The sequence below is a fragment of the Giraffa tippelskirchi genome, chromosome 6 (genome assembly GCF_054371585.1).
Source record: "Giraffa tippelskirchi isolate mGirTip1 chromosome 6, T2T-mGirTip1v1.2.pri, whole genome shotgun sequence".
In the NCBI taxonomy this organism is placed as follows: Eukaryota; Metazoa; Chordata; class Mammalia; order Artiodactyla; family Giraffidae; genus Giraffa; species Giraffa tippelskirchi.
In genome coordinates, this window is record NC_137280.1 from 106,121,041 (window position 1) to 106,135,045 (window position 14,005).

Here is a 14,005-nt window from a genome sequence, read left to right on the forward strand (position 1 = left end):
TGCCCCCTTGCTAGTTTTTAGCAAGGTGTTTTAAGAACTGTTAGCAAGCTATCAATCAGATAAGAGAGACACCTCAAGGCTGAGGGAGTTTCACCAGGCCTCTGTCCCACAATATGCACTTTTGAGATAGGATGGCACAAGGTGTGTCATCCCCTGGCCATAAAACAATTGACATGAATGCTGGTTTGTTGAGCCATTATCAGCCCAAGGTTAGAGAAAAAAAAAAGTTAGTCTTAGGCTGAAACTTTTTGAAGAAAGGCAGATTCCAAAGCAAATAGATGGTTTCATTAACACAGCTTAAGAAAAACATTTCTGTAAGAAGGATGCGTTGGTCGTGTCAAGGCAGAACTGCTGCTGCTGCTGCTGCTAAGTCGCTTCAGTCGTGTCCGACTCTGTGCGACCCCATAGACGGCAGCCCACCAGGCTCCGCCATCCCTGGGATTCTCCAGGCAAGAATACTGGAGTGGGTTGCCATTTTCTTCTCCAGTGCATGAAAAGGAAAAGTGAAAGTGAAGTCGCTCAGTCGTGTCCGACTCTCAGCGACCCCATGGACTGTAGCCTACCAGGCTCCTCCATCCATGGGATTTTCCAGGCAAGAGTACTGGAGTGGGGTGCCATTGCCTTCTCCGCAAGGCAGAACTAGGCACAGGATTAAAAGAAGCCTCTTTTAATTTTGCGTAGAGAAGGAAAAAAAACTTCTGCAATTCTGCCACTTGCAGTTTATTTCCTCCTGCCACTTGGGGACCTCTGGCTTTCCTACCTGTTACCCTCTCAGTGATATCTCATTGTAGTTTTGATTTGCATTTCTCTAATAATTAGCAGCATTAAGCATCTTTTCATGTACATTTTGGCCATGTGTATGTCTTCTTTGGAGAATTGTCTATTTAGATCTTCTGCCCATTTTTTCATTGGGTTATATATATATTTTTTATATTGAGCTGCAAGAGCTGTGTGTAAATTTTAGAGATTAATTCCTTTTCAGTTGTATTATTTGCAAATAATTTCTCACATTCTGTAGGTTGTCTTTTTGTTTTATGGTTTCCTTTGCTGTGCAAAAGGTTTTGAGTTGAAATGGGTCCCATTTGTTTTTCTTTTTATTTCCATTTTTCTAAGAGACTGAGCAAAAAAGATAGTGCTGGGATTTATATCTGAGTATTCTGCCTGTTTTCCTCTAAGAGTATTATCGTATCTGGTCTTACATTTACGTCTTTAATTCATTTTGAGTTTATTTTTGTGTATGGTGATAGAGAATGTTCTAATTTCATTCTTCTACATGTTGCGGTCCAGTTTTCCCAGCACCACTTACTGAAGAGACTGTCTTTTTCCTAGTGTATATTCTTGCCTCCTTTGACATAAATTAATTGATGATAGTTGCCACAGTTGCCTGGGTTTATTTCTGGACTTTCTGAACTGTTCCATTGGTCTATATTTCTGTTTTTGCTTCAGTACCATATTGTTTTGATAATGGTTGGTTTGAACTATAGTCTGAAGTCAGAGAGCCAGATTCCTCCAGCTCCATTTTTCTTTCTCAAGATCGCTTTGTCTATTTGAAGTTTTTTGTATCTCCATAGAAATTGAAAAAATTTTTGTTCTAGTTCTGTGAAAAATGCCAGTGGTCATTTAATATGGATTATAATGAATCTGTAGATTGCCTTGGGTAATACAGTCATTTTGACAATATTGATTTTTCCAATGCGTGAACATGGTATATCTTTCCATTTGTTTGTCATCTGCAATTTCTCCATCAGTGTCTTATCATTTCAGAGTATAGGCTTTTTTTTTTTTTTTTGCCTCATTAGATAGGTTTATTCCTAGGTAGTTTATTCTTTCAGAGATTATTTCTTTAACTTCTCTTTCTGAACTTTCATTGTTAGTGTATAGAAATGTAAGACATTTCTGTGTATTAATTATGTATCCTGCAACTTTACTGGATTCATTGATAAGCTCTTATAGTTTCTGGTAGTCTCTTTAGAATTGTCTATGTAAAGTAAAATGTCATCTGCAAACAGTGAAAGTTATACTTTTTTTCCAATTTGGATTCTTTTTATTTCTCTATCTTCTCTGACTGCCATGGCTAGGACTTGCAGTAGTTGTTCAGTCACTAAGTTGTGTCTGACTCTTTCTGACCCTATGGACTGCAGCACACCAGGTCTCCCTTTCCCTCCTATCTCTTGGAGTTTGCCCAAGTTCATGTCCATTGAATTGGTGATGCTATCCAATGATCTCATCCTCTGTTGGCCTTTTCTATTGCGTTCAATCTTTCCCAGCATCAGTCTTTTCCAGTGAGTTGGCTCTTCACATCAGGGGACCAAAGTATTGGAGTTTCAGCTTCAGCACCAGTCCTTCCAGTGAGTATTCAAGATTGATTTCCTTTAGGATTGACTGGTTTGATCTCCTTGCTGTCCAAGGGACTTTGAAGAGACTTCTCCAGTGCCACAATTTGAAAGCATCAGTTCTTTAGTGCTCAGCCTTCTTTATGGTCCAACTCTCACTTCTTCTGTACATGACTAATGGAAAGACCATAGCTTTGACTATACAGACCTTTGTTGGCAAAGTGATGTCTTTGCCTTTTAATACGTTGTCTAGGTTTTGTCATAGCTCTCTCCAAAGAAGCAAGCGTCTTCTAATTTCATGGCTGCAGTCACCATCCACAGTGATTTAGGAGCCCAAGAAGAGAAAATCTGTCACTGCTTCCACTTTTCCCCTTCTATTTGGCATGAAGTGGTGGGACTAGATGACATGATCTTAGCTTTTTAAATGTTGAATTTCAAGCCTGCTTTTTCACTCTTCTTTCTCTCTCACCAAGAGGATCTTTAGTTCTTCTTCACTTTCAGCCATTAGACTTGTATAATCTGCATATCTGAGGTTGTTGACAATTCTCCTGGCAATCTTAATTCCAGCTTGTAATTTATCCAGTCTGACATTTCACATGATATACTCATTGCATATAAGTTAAATAAACATAGTGACAGTATAAAGCCTTGTCATACTCTTTGCCAATTTTGAGCCAGTCAGTTGTTCCATGTAAGGTTCTAACTATTGCTTCTTGACCTGCATACAGGTTTCTTAGGAGACAGTTAAGGGGGTCTGGTATTTACATCACTTTCAGAATTTTCCAGTTTGTTGTGATCCACATAGTCAAAGGCTTTCACATAGTCAGTGAAACAGAAGTAGCTGTTTTACTGGAATTCTCTTACTTTATCTATAATCCAACGTATGATGGCAGTTTGATATCTGATTCCTGTGCCTTTTCTAAACCCAGTTTGTACATTGGGAAGTTCTCAATTAAAGTACTGTTAAAGCCTAGCTTGAAGGATTTTGAGCATAACCGTACTAGCTCGGAAAGTGAGTGCAGTTGTCTGGCAGTCTGAACATTCTTTAGCAATGCCCTTCTTTGGAATTGGAATGAAAACTGACCTTTTCTAGTCCTGTGGCCACTGTTGAGTTTTCCAAATTTGTTAACACATTGAGTGCAGCACTTTAACAGCATCATTTTTAAGGATTTTAAACAGCTCAGCTGGACTTCCAGAATTATCTATAATAGAAGTACCAAGAGTGGGTATCGTTGTCTTGTTCCTGCTCTTAGAGGAAATGCTTTTAGCTTTTCACTGTTGAATGTGTTAGCTGTAGGTTTCTCATAAATGTCCTTTATTATGCCCACTTGCTGGAGAGTTTTCATCATAAATGGGTGTTAAATTTTGTCAAAAGCTTTTTCTGCATCTCTTGATCATGTAATTTTTATTCTTCAATTTGTTAATGTGGTATATCACACTGATTGATTTGTGGACGTTGAAAAATCCTTACATCCCTGGGATAAATCCCACTTGATGAGGGTGTATGATCCTTTTAATGTATTGTTGAGTTCAGTTTACTAGTATTTTGTTGAGGATATTTGCATCTGTGTTCATCAGTAATATTGGCCTGTAATTTTCTTTTTTTGTGGTTATCTTTGGTTTTGGTATGAGGGTGATGATGGCCTCATAGAATGAGTTTGGGAGTGTTGCTTCCTCTGCACTTTTTAGGAATTGTTTCAGTAAGATAGGTGTTAACTCTTCTCTAAATGTTTGATGGATTTCGCCTGTGAAGTCATCTGTCCCTGGACTTCTGTTTGTTGGAAGTTTTAAAATCACAGTTTGAATTTCAGTACTTGTGATTGGTCTGCTCATATTTTCAATTTCATCCTAGTTCAGTCTTTGGAGATTGTACCGTTCTAAGAATTTGTCAGTTTCTTATAGGTTGTTCATTTTATTTGCATATAGTTGTTTGTAGATTCTTTGTATTTCTGTGGTGTTTTTTGTAACTTCTTTTTTATTTCTAATTTCATTGATTGAGCCCTCTCCCTTTTCTCTTCATGAATCAGGCTAAAGGTTTATCAATTGTTTATCTTTTCAAAAACCAGCTTTTAGTTTTATTGATTTTTTTCTATTATTTTCTTCATCTCTGTTTCATTTATGTTTGCTCCGATCTTTATGATTCCTTTCCTTCTGATAACTTGGGTTTTGTTTGTTCTTATTTCTCTAGTTGCTTTAGGTGTAAAATTAGGTTGTTTGAGATTTTTCTCGTTTTCTGAGGTAAGACTCTATTGCTATAAACCTCCCTCTTAGAACTGTTTTTGCCATGTCCAGTAGGTTTTGGATCATTGTGCTTTCATTTTCATTTGTCTCTAGGTATTTTTTTATTTCTTTGGTGATCCATTGATTGTTTAGTGTAGCATATTGTTTAACCTCCATGTGTTTGTATTTTCTACAGTATTTTTCTTGTAGTTGATTTCTGATCTCAGTGTTGTAGTTAGAAATGATGCTTGATATGATTTCAGTTTTCTTAAATTTACTGGGGCTCACTTTGTTGCCAGCATGTGATCAATCCTGGACAGTGTTCCCTGTGCACTTGAAAAGAATATTTATTCTGTTGCTTTTGGATGGAATGCTCAATAATTATCAGGTCTAATGTGTCATTTAAGGCTTATGTTGACTTACTGTTTTTTAGTTTTGTTCATTTGTCCATTGATGAAAGTGAGATGGTAAAGGTCTCCCAGTCTTTTTGTGTAACTATCGATTTCTTTTTTTATGGATATTAGTATTTATCTTACAGATTGTGGTGCTCATAAGTTGGGTGCATATGTATTTACAATGGTTATATCTTCTTGGATTGGTCCCTTGATTATTATGTAGTGTCCTTTTTTGTCTTTTGTAATCGTCTTAATTTTAAAGTCTGTTTTGTCTTAACTGATTATTGCTATTCCACCTTCCCTTTGATATCTCTTTGCATGGAATACCTTTTTCCATCCCCTCACTTTCAGTTTGTTTGTGTCCCTATATCTGAAGTGAGTCTCTTTTTGACAATGTATATATATGGGTGTTTTTGGTTTTTTTAATATATTTATTTATTTTAGTTGGGGGCTAATTACTTTACAATATTGTAGTGGTTTTTGCCATACATTGACATAAATCAGCCATGGGTTTTCATATGTTCCCCATCCTGAACACCCCTCCCACCTCCCTCCCCATCCCATCCCTCTGGGTCATCCCATTGCCCCAGCCCTGAACATTTGTCTCATGCATTGAACCTGGAATGGTGTTCTGTTTCACATATGATAATATACATGTTTCAATGCTATTCTCTCAGAACGTCCCACCCTCACCTTCTCCCTCAGAGTCCATAAGCCTGTTCTATGCATCTGTGTCTCTTATTCTATCTCGCATATAGGGTTATCGTTACCATCTTTCAAATTCCATATATATGCATTAGTATACTGTATTAGTGTTTTTCTTTCTGGCTTACTTCACCCTGTATAATGGGCTCCAGTTTCATCCATCTCAACAGAACTGATTCAAATGTATTCTTTTTAATGGCTGAGTAATATTCCATTGTGTATATGTACCAGAGCTTCCTTATCCATTCGTCTGTTGATGGACCTCTAGGTTTCTTCCATGTCCTGGCTATTATAAACAGTGCTGCAGTGAACATTGGGGTACACGTGTCTCCTTCAATTCTTGTTTCCTCGGTGTGTATGCCCAGCAGTAGGATTTCTGGGTCATATGGCAGTTCTATTTCCAGTTTTTTAAGGGATCTCCACACTGTTATCCATAGTGGCTGTACTAGTTTGCATTCCCACCAACAGTGTAAGAGGGTTCCCTTTTCTCCACACCCTCTCCAGCATTTATTTCTTGTAGGCTTTTGTATAGCAGCCATTCTGACTGGCGTGAAATGGTACCTCATTGTGGTTTTAATTTGCATTTCTCTAATAATGAGTGATGTTGAGCATCTTTTCATGTGTTTGTTAGCCATCTGTTTTTGTATCCATTCAGTCAGTCTGCTTTTGGTTGAACCGTTTAATTTGTTTACACTTAAAGGTAATTACTGACATGTATGTTCTTATTGCCATTTTGTTATTTGTTTTGAATTTGTTTTTGTAGGTCATTTTTCTTCCCTTTTTCTTTTGTTTTCTTGTAATTTGTTGACTATAGTGTTGTGTTTGGATTCTTTCTTCTTCTGTGTGTGTGTGTGTATCTATTGTAGATTTTTGGTGTGCTGTTACCATGAGGTCTTAATATAGCAGTCAATAAATGTACAGGATTGTTTTAAGCTGTCAGTCTCTTCATTTCTGATGCATTTCCATATCCTGCATATGTACCCTCCTCTTCTCATGATTGCTGATTTTGATGTATCTGTATGAGCATGGTTTCCAAAGTTTACTTTATATTTGCCTTGACTGGTGAACTTTCCATCCATAGTTTTCTTGATTCTAGTTGTGGCCTTTTCTTTTCTGCCTAAAAAGTTCCTTTAGAATTTGCTGTAAAGCTGGTTTGGTGATGCTGAATTCTTTTACCTTTTGGTTGTCTGTAAAGCTTTTGATTTCTTTGTCAAATCTGAACAAGTGCTTGCTGGTGAGAGTATTCTTGGTTGTAGGTTCTTATCTTTCATCACTTTAAATATATCGTGCAATTCCCATCTACCTTGCAGTGTTTCTGCTGAAAAATTAGATGATTAACTTTTTGTGGATTCCCTTGTATTCTGTTTGTTGCTTTTCCCTTGTTACTTTTAATATTTTATCTTTGTCTTTGTTGTTGAGTCACTAAGCCGTGTCCAACTCTTTGTGACCCCATGGACTATAGCCCCTCAGGCTCCTCTGTCCCTGGGATTCTCCAGGAAAGAATACTGGAGTGGGTTGCCATTTCCTTCTCCAATCTCTGTCTTTAATTTTTGTCATTTTCATTACTTTATGTCTCGGTATGTTCCTCCTTGGTTTTATTTTAAGTTCAGAGAGCCTGGGACTCGCTGAACTTCCTGGACTTGGAGTGAAGGTTTTCTGCTATCAATCTCTTCAGGTATTTTCTCAGGTCCTTTCTCTCTTCCCCTTCTGGGGCCCTATAATGCGAATGTTGGTGCATTTAGTGTTGTCCCAGAGGTCTCTCAGATTGTTCTCATTTCTTTTCATTCTTTTTCTTTATTCTGTTCTGTGTCTGTGATGTCTAAGATTCTTTCTTCCAGCCTATATACCCATTCTTCTGCATCATTTATTCTGCTGTTGATTCCATCTCGTGTATTTTTCTTTTCAGTTATTATATTGCATTGTTTGTACTTCAGGTCTTCTAGCTCTTTGTTGAACATTTCTTGTATCTTGTCAATCTGTGCCTCCATTCTTTTTCCAGGATCTTGGATCATCTTTAGTATCATTACTCTGAATTCTTTTTCTTGTTGTTGTTGTTCAGTCACTAAGTCATGTCTGATTTTTTGCAACACCATGAACTCCAGGAGGCTATGCTTCCCTGTCCTTCACCATCTCCCAGAGTTTGCTCAAACTCATGTCCATTGAGTTGGTGATGTCATCCAAGCATATCAACCTCTGTTATCCCCTTCTCCTCCTGCTGTCAGTCTTCCCCAGCATCAGGGTCTTTTCCAGTGAGTCATCTCTTTGCAGCAGGTGGCCAGAGTATTGGAGCTTCAGCATCAGTCCTTCCAGTGAATATTCGGGGTTGATTTCCTTTAGGATTGACTGGTTTGATCTCCTTGCTGTCCACGGGATTCAAGAATCTTCTCCAGCACCACAATTCGAAAGCATCAGTTCTTCAGCACTCAGCCTTCTTCATGGTCGTCGTCTCACATCCATACATGACTACTGGAAAACCCATAGCTTTGACGATAGGGACCTTTGTCGGCAAAGTGATGTCTCTGCTTTTTAATATGCTGTCTAGGTTTGTCATAGCTTTTCTTCCAAGGAGAAAGTGTGTTTTAATTTCACGGCTGCAGTCACCATCTGCCGTGATTTTGGAGCCCAAGAAAATAGAATCTGTCACTGTTTCCACTTTTTCTCCATCTATTTGCCATGAAGTGATGCCATGATCTTAGTTTTCAGAATGTTGAGTTTTAAGCCAGGTTTTTCACTCTCTTCTTTCACCCTCATCAAGAGGCTCTTTGGTTCCTCTTTACTTTCTGCCATTAGAGTGGTATCCTCATATCTGAGGTTGTTGATATTTCTCCTGGCAGTCTTGATTCCAGCTTGTGATTCATCCAAGCTGACATTTCACATGATGTACTCTGCATATAAGTTAAATAGGGTGACAATATACAGCCTTGACATACTCCTTTCCCAATTTGGAACCAGTCTGTTGTTCCATGTCCAGTTCACACTGTTTTTCTTGTCCTGCATATAGGTTTCTCATGAGACAGGTAAGGTGGTCTGGTATTCCCATCTCTTTCAGAATTTTCCAGTTTGTTCTGGTCCACACAGTTAAAGGCTTTAGCATAGTCAATAAAGCAGAAGTAGATGTTCTTCTTGGAGAAGGAAATGGCAACGCACTCCAGTATTCTTCCCTGGAGAATTCCAGGGACAGAGGAGCCTGGTGGGCTGCCGTCTGTGGGGTCGCACAGAGTCGGACACTACTGAAGCAACTTAGCAGCAGCAGCAGCAGCAGCAGCAGATGTTCTTCTGGAATTCCCTTGCTTTCTCTATGATCCAACGGATATTGGCAATTTGATCTCTGGTTCCTTTACCTTTTCTAAATCCAGCTTGTACATCTGGTAGTTCTCAGGTCACGTACTGTTGAAGCCTAGCTTGAAGAATTTTGAGCACTACCTTGCTTCATATGAAATGAATGCAGTTGTACAGTAGTTTGAACATTGCTTGGCATTGCCCTTCTTTGGGACAGGAATGAAAACTGACCTTTCCAGTCCTGTGGCCACTGCTGAGTTTTCCAAACTGGCTGGCATGTTGAGTGAAGCACTTCCACAGCATCATCTTTTAGGATTTTAAATAGCTCAACTGGATTTCCATCACCTCCACTTGCTTGGTTTGTAGTAATGCTTCCTAAGGTCCACTTGACTTCGCAGCCCAGGATGTCTGGCTGTAGGTGAGTGAGCACACCATCATGGTTATACGGGCCGTTAAGACCATTTTTGTCTTCTGTTAATTCTTGCTACCTCTTCTTAATCTCTTTTACTTCTGTAAGGTCCTTGCTGTTTCTGTCCTTTATTGTGCCCATCTTTAAATGAAATGTTCCCTTAGTATCTTCCAAATTTTCAGTCTATACTTTCATTCTTTTTTCAAGATCTTGGATCATATTTAGTATCGTTACTCTGAATTCTTTTTCACATAGATTGCCTATCTTCACTTCACTTAGTTACTGTTCTGGGGTCTTATCTTGTTCCTTTGTCTGGTATAAATTCTTCTGGTATATCATTTTGTCTTTCTGTGATTTTAGTTTCTCTTCCACAGGCTGTAGGATTGTAGTTCTTTTTTGTTTCTGCTTTCTGCCTGTGGTGGATGAGGCCAGCTCAAGGGGCTTGTGCAGGCCTCCTGGTTGGAGGGACTGGTCCCTGCCTATTGGCTGGTGGAGCTGGGAGTTGTCCTTTGGTGGGCAGGGCCATATTAAAGGCTGTGTTTAGTGGGCAGCTGTGGGCTCAGAAAGCCTTTATGCAGCCTGTCTGCTAATTGGTGGGGCTGTGTCTTGCCCTGTTCATTGCTTGACTTGTTGCGTCCCAGCACTGGAGCCTACAGGCTGTTGGGTGGGGCCAGGTCTTAAAAAATGGTGGCCACCAAGAGGGCTCACGCCAATGGGTACTCCCCAGAAATACCACCACTAGTGTCTTTATCCCTGCAGTGAGCCACATCCACCCCACCTCTCACACCTTCACAGGACACCCTGCAATATCAGCAGTTAGGTCTGGCCAAAGATCTTATGAGGTCACTGCTTTTTCTCGTGTTCCTGGTCTGCACAAGACCTTGTGTGCATCCTCCAAGAGTGGAGTTTCTGTTTTCCCTGGTCTGTGGATTTCCTGTGAGCAGACTTTGCTGGCCTTCAAAGCCAGATGCTCTGGGGGCTTCTCCCAAGAGCAGCCCTCCACATTGGGGAGCCTGATGTGGGGCTCAGAACTTTCACTCCTGTGGGAGAACTTCTGTGATATAATTATTTTCCAGTTTGTGGGTTGCCCAGCCAGGGGTATGGAATTTGATTTTATCATGATTGTGCCTCTCTTACCCACTTGTTGTGGCTGCTTCTTTGTCTTTGGATGTAGGATGTCTTTTTTGGTATGTTCCAGTGGTTTTTCTCTCTTTTTTTCCCCTAGTGGTTGTTTAGCAGTTGTGATTTTGGTGGTGTTTTGATAAGAGGTGAACTCACATCCTTCTACTCCACCATCTCGTTCCACCCTCAGTAAACATATCATTGGTGAAGGGCTCCATGTTTCCCCTCCAGTAGCTCTTTATAGTGGATGGAAGATAGCCTTTTGTAGCTGTTAATTTATTAGGCCTCCAAGTTTTGTAGGAAAAACTAAAAAACCATTTATTTTTTTCTTTCATCAAAAGCCCTGGACTGAGAATTTATAAGGAAAAGTTCAGTGTCAAATATTTTAGTACTTTCTTCTAAAATAATATTTATGGACTTTTCATGGACTAAATGAAATGTAAACTCTAAAACAATGTGTTATGTTATACAACATAAATGTATAAAAATATTTTAGTTTCATTTTGCTTGTCTAAGTAAACCTTTAAAAATTAAAACTAGTAACTTAGTATCAATTTGGCAGAGATTTAGAAATTTTAAGTTACTAATTTAAGGTCTGAAATAAAAATCATTTTAGCAAATGTTTTTGGAGTTTATCAGACATTTATGAACATGTTTAGTGTTTTATAAGGTAATAATCTTTTTTTTTCCCCTTAAATGTTTAGTTAATTCCGTGTACCATGAAACTTCCTGAAAGACAGCCTGAGTTTTTCTTTTATTATTCTTTACTGGGAAATGATGTTACAAATGAACCCTTCAGTGATTTGATCAACCCAAACTTCGAGCCAGAGAGAGCATCTGTTCGTATACGGAGCAGTATAGAAATTCTTCGTGTTTACCTGACTCTTCATTCTAAACTACAGGTAAGTATAGCGGAAAATTGTTTCCGATTAGAGGTTATTTTTTTTAAGCATTAAAGAGGTGCCTAAACTCTCTTGTTTCTGAAGTACATACCATCTTTCTACCACATCTCTTATTTTTTTAGGAATTATCCTGACTTGTAAGATATAAGATGACAATTATTTCAGAATATTAGGAGATGTAAGACTTTAGTTATTTTGAAAAGAGGTAGGTCAGTTATCAATTATTTATCATATTCAGTAACAAATTGTACCTGGAACTCAAGCCTGTGAGCATCAGGCAGGTTTCATTATTGTTACTGGAGATTAGCTGTTAACCATACAGATCACACTCTAGAGTTCAGAATTTATAAACATTTTTGCTATTAAAGCAAATAGATAATAAAACAACTTTTTAAAACCTGCCTTTGAATTAAGTAATTTCGTAAACCAATTTTAAATAGGACTTTATTTTTTAGAAAAGTTTATCTAATCTGAAATTACTTCTCTGTTCATTATGATTAACTTTAATCAGACTGAAATGGGTGGTGAAGTAGGGTGGGGTAGTCCTTTTTTTATACTAAAGTGATTCAGTAGACTGTGCTTTTACTTTGGGTGGATAGTACAAAAAGCGTAAGGAAATTTTAGTGGAACTAAATTTTAGAGGTGGTTGCTAAATCCAAGGTATTGAGAATGTTGAAGACTATATAAAATGATGAAGGAAAAAAGTAGTTTGATGTTATATGTAACATTATTCCTCACCAAACTATTGACTTACATATCAGTTTGATTCTTATCAACATGTAAGTCATAAAAATCCTTTCTTTCCAGCCCATTAAAATATCACACTTAATAACATTAAGACTGTTATAGGTCATTACTCACACTAGAATTAAAAATATTTTTATGTAATGATTGCATATTGTTCATGTGAATAGTAGGTTTGCTGAGGCTTCAATGTAGTAAGGGAAAAGAATAGTTATGTAACACATACCTGAAACAGCCTTTTGTGTTTTTTCTTTTTTGGTAGTTTCCAAAGGTGGTAATGTCCAAGTTTTGATTAGCTAGCAGTGATTCACAGTACATTCCATCTCAGTGGTATTCTCTTTTATCTTTTACTGTTAAGCACTGTTTTATATATAGAGTTTGAAAGCAAGAAAAAAAGAGAAAGATTCCTAGTGTTTTATGGGTGAATAAAAGAATTCTTTGAAGTTCTTTAGTTTTCAAATAGGGCTGGATCCACTCACTTATTTTTTAAGAACTGTGTTTAAATTAATGTTATAATGAAAAGAGAAAAGAATGGTGGAGGTATTTTTCTGTTTAAATTCATGTATTTTGATACAATTTGCATGTGTACAATAAGATAGTATAGTAAAATATTAAAGTAACCATAGCTCACCAAAGAGACAGAAAAGAGAACAAGAAGTAACACATAATGCCTATGGATGATTCATGTTGAGGTTTGACCCAAAATAACAAAATTCTGTAAAGCAATATCCTTCAATTAAAAAATAAAGAAATTTTTAAAAAAGTAACACATAGGAGTGTACAATAGTAAAAGGAAAAGTGAAAAGAATTAATAACTTTATTATTGAGTTCTGGGTAACTTTGTGCTTTATCAACAGTTTTAGCAATCAGGTGTGAGAATCTTAGTCACTGGCAGTCAGTAAGATAACCTGCATTCTATTTTCCTTCTATGGATCATTTTATAACTTTGTTGTTAAGTTTGTGTGTTTAGGATAAAGGAGAAAGTGTAAATCCTGGTTTTGACTTTCCCTTTCATATTAGATCCATCTCTGCTGTGGAGATCAGTCACTTGGAAGTACAGAAATACCCTTAACTGGACTACTGAAAAAGGGTAGTACAGAAATCAACCATCGCCCAGTCACAGTTGAGGGTGCTTTTACCCTTGACCCTCCAAACCGAGCCAAACAAAAGCTTGCACCTATTCCTGTGGAGCTGGCCCCCACTGTGGGAGTGTCTGTGGCTCTGCAGAGAGAAGGCATGGATGCCCAGGCAAGTAGCAACCCGCCTCCCCCTCCGCCAGCTTCTCCGATATGTCAATCATGATTAGTTACAAAAGTCAAATTTCAGATGCATTATCTCACATAAGAGAGTATTCATCACTCTTACTTAGTGGTCTTCATTATATGATAACCCCTTCTTTAAAAAGACCCTTCTGAAAAGTGCTGTGGCTTCTGCCATGGTTCATAAGTGACTCTGCCCAGAGTCTTTCAGTCCAGTTTTCTCATGTAGTGGAAACCATTTCCCACACACCAGCTCACAGTCAGTGACTATGGGACTCTGGTAGAAGAGACTGTTTTTAGACCTGGTTTCTGGGGATCTGCATTAATAGATCTTTTTTAGTTGACTCAGCCTTAGCTAAGGTTCTTGGTTCATTAGTGCTTCACAGCCCTCATACTGTCACCAGGCAATAGAAACATTTATTTGAATGTACATTTTTTTTTATTATATATAGCCGTCAAGTCAACTTTAGTGTCCTGTTCTTTTGAAGAACTGATTTTTATGTAGACTGTGAACTAAAGTAAGAGTTTAAAAAGACACGTATGCATGTATTTTTGGAGGATAGTGGAGCAAAGGAAGAAAATCATACTAGACTTCTGGGTTTTTGGTTTTTGTTTGTTTTCTAATACCTCCTTTGTA

General features: G+C 38.0%; 1 protein-coding gene across 35 annotated transcripts in view; it reads left to right on the forward strand.

The window, feature by feature from the left end:
• CEP120 (centrosomal protein 120) overlaps nucleotides 1-14,005 on the forward strand; it is a 148,108-nt gene that overhangs the window by 96,876 nt on the left and 37,227 nt on the right. For all 35 annotated transcript variants that reach the window (XR_014056668.1, XR_014056665.1, XR_014056666.1 and 32 more), the window contains 2 exons: nucleotides 11,168-11,365; nucleotides 13,130-13,357. Coding sequence is in view for 31 of the 35 variants with exons in the window: in XM_081500352.1 (XP_081356478.1) it covers nucleotides 11,168-11,365; nucleotides 13,130-13,357 (426 nt within the window). In the remaining 4 variants the exon portion in view is untranslated. The remainder of the gene's footprint in view (nucleotides 1-11,167; nucleotides 11,366-13,129; nucleotides 13,358-14,005) is intronic.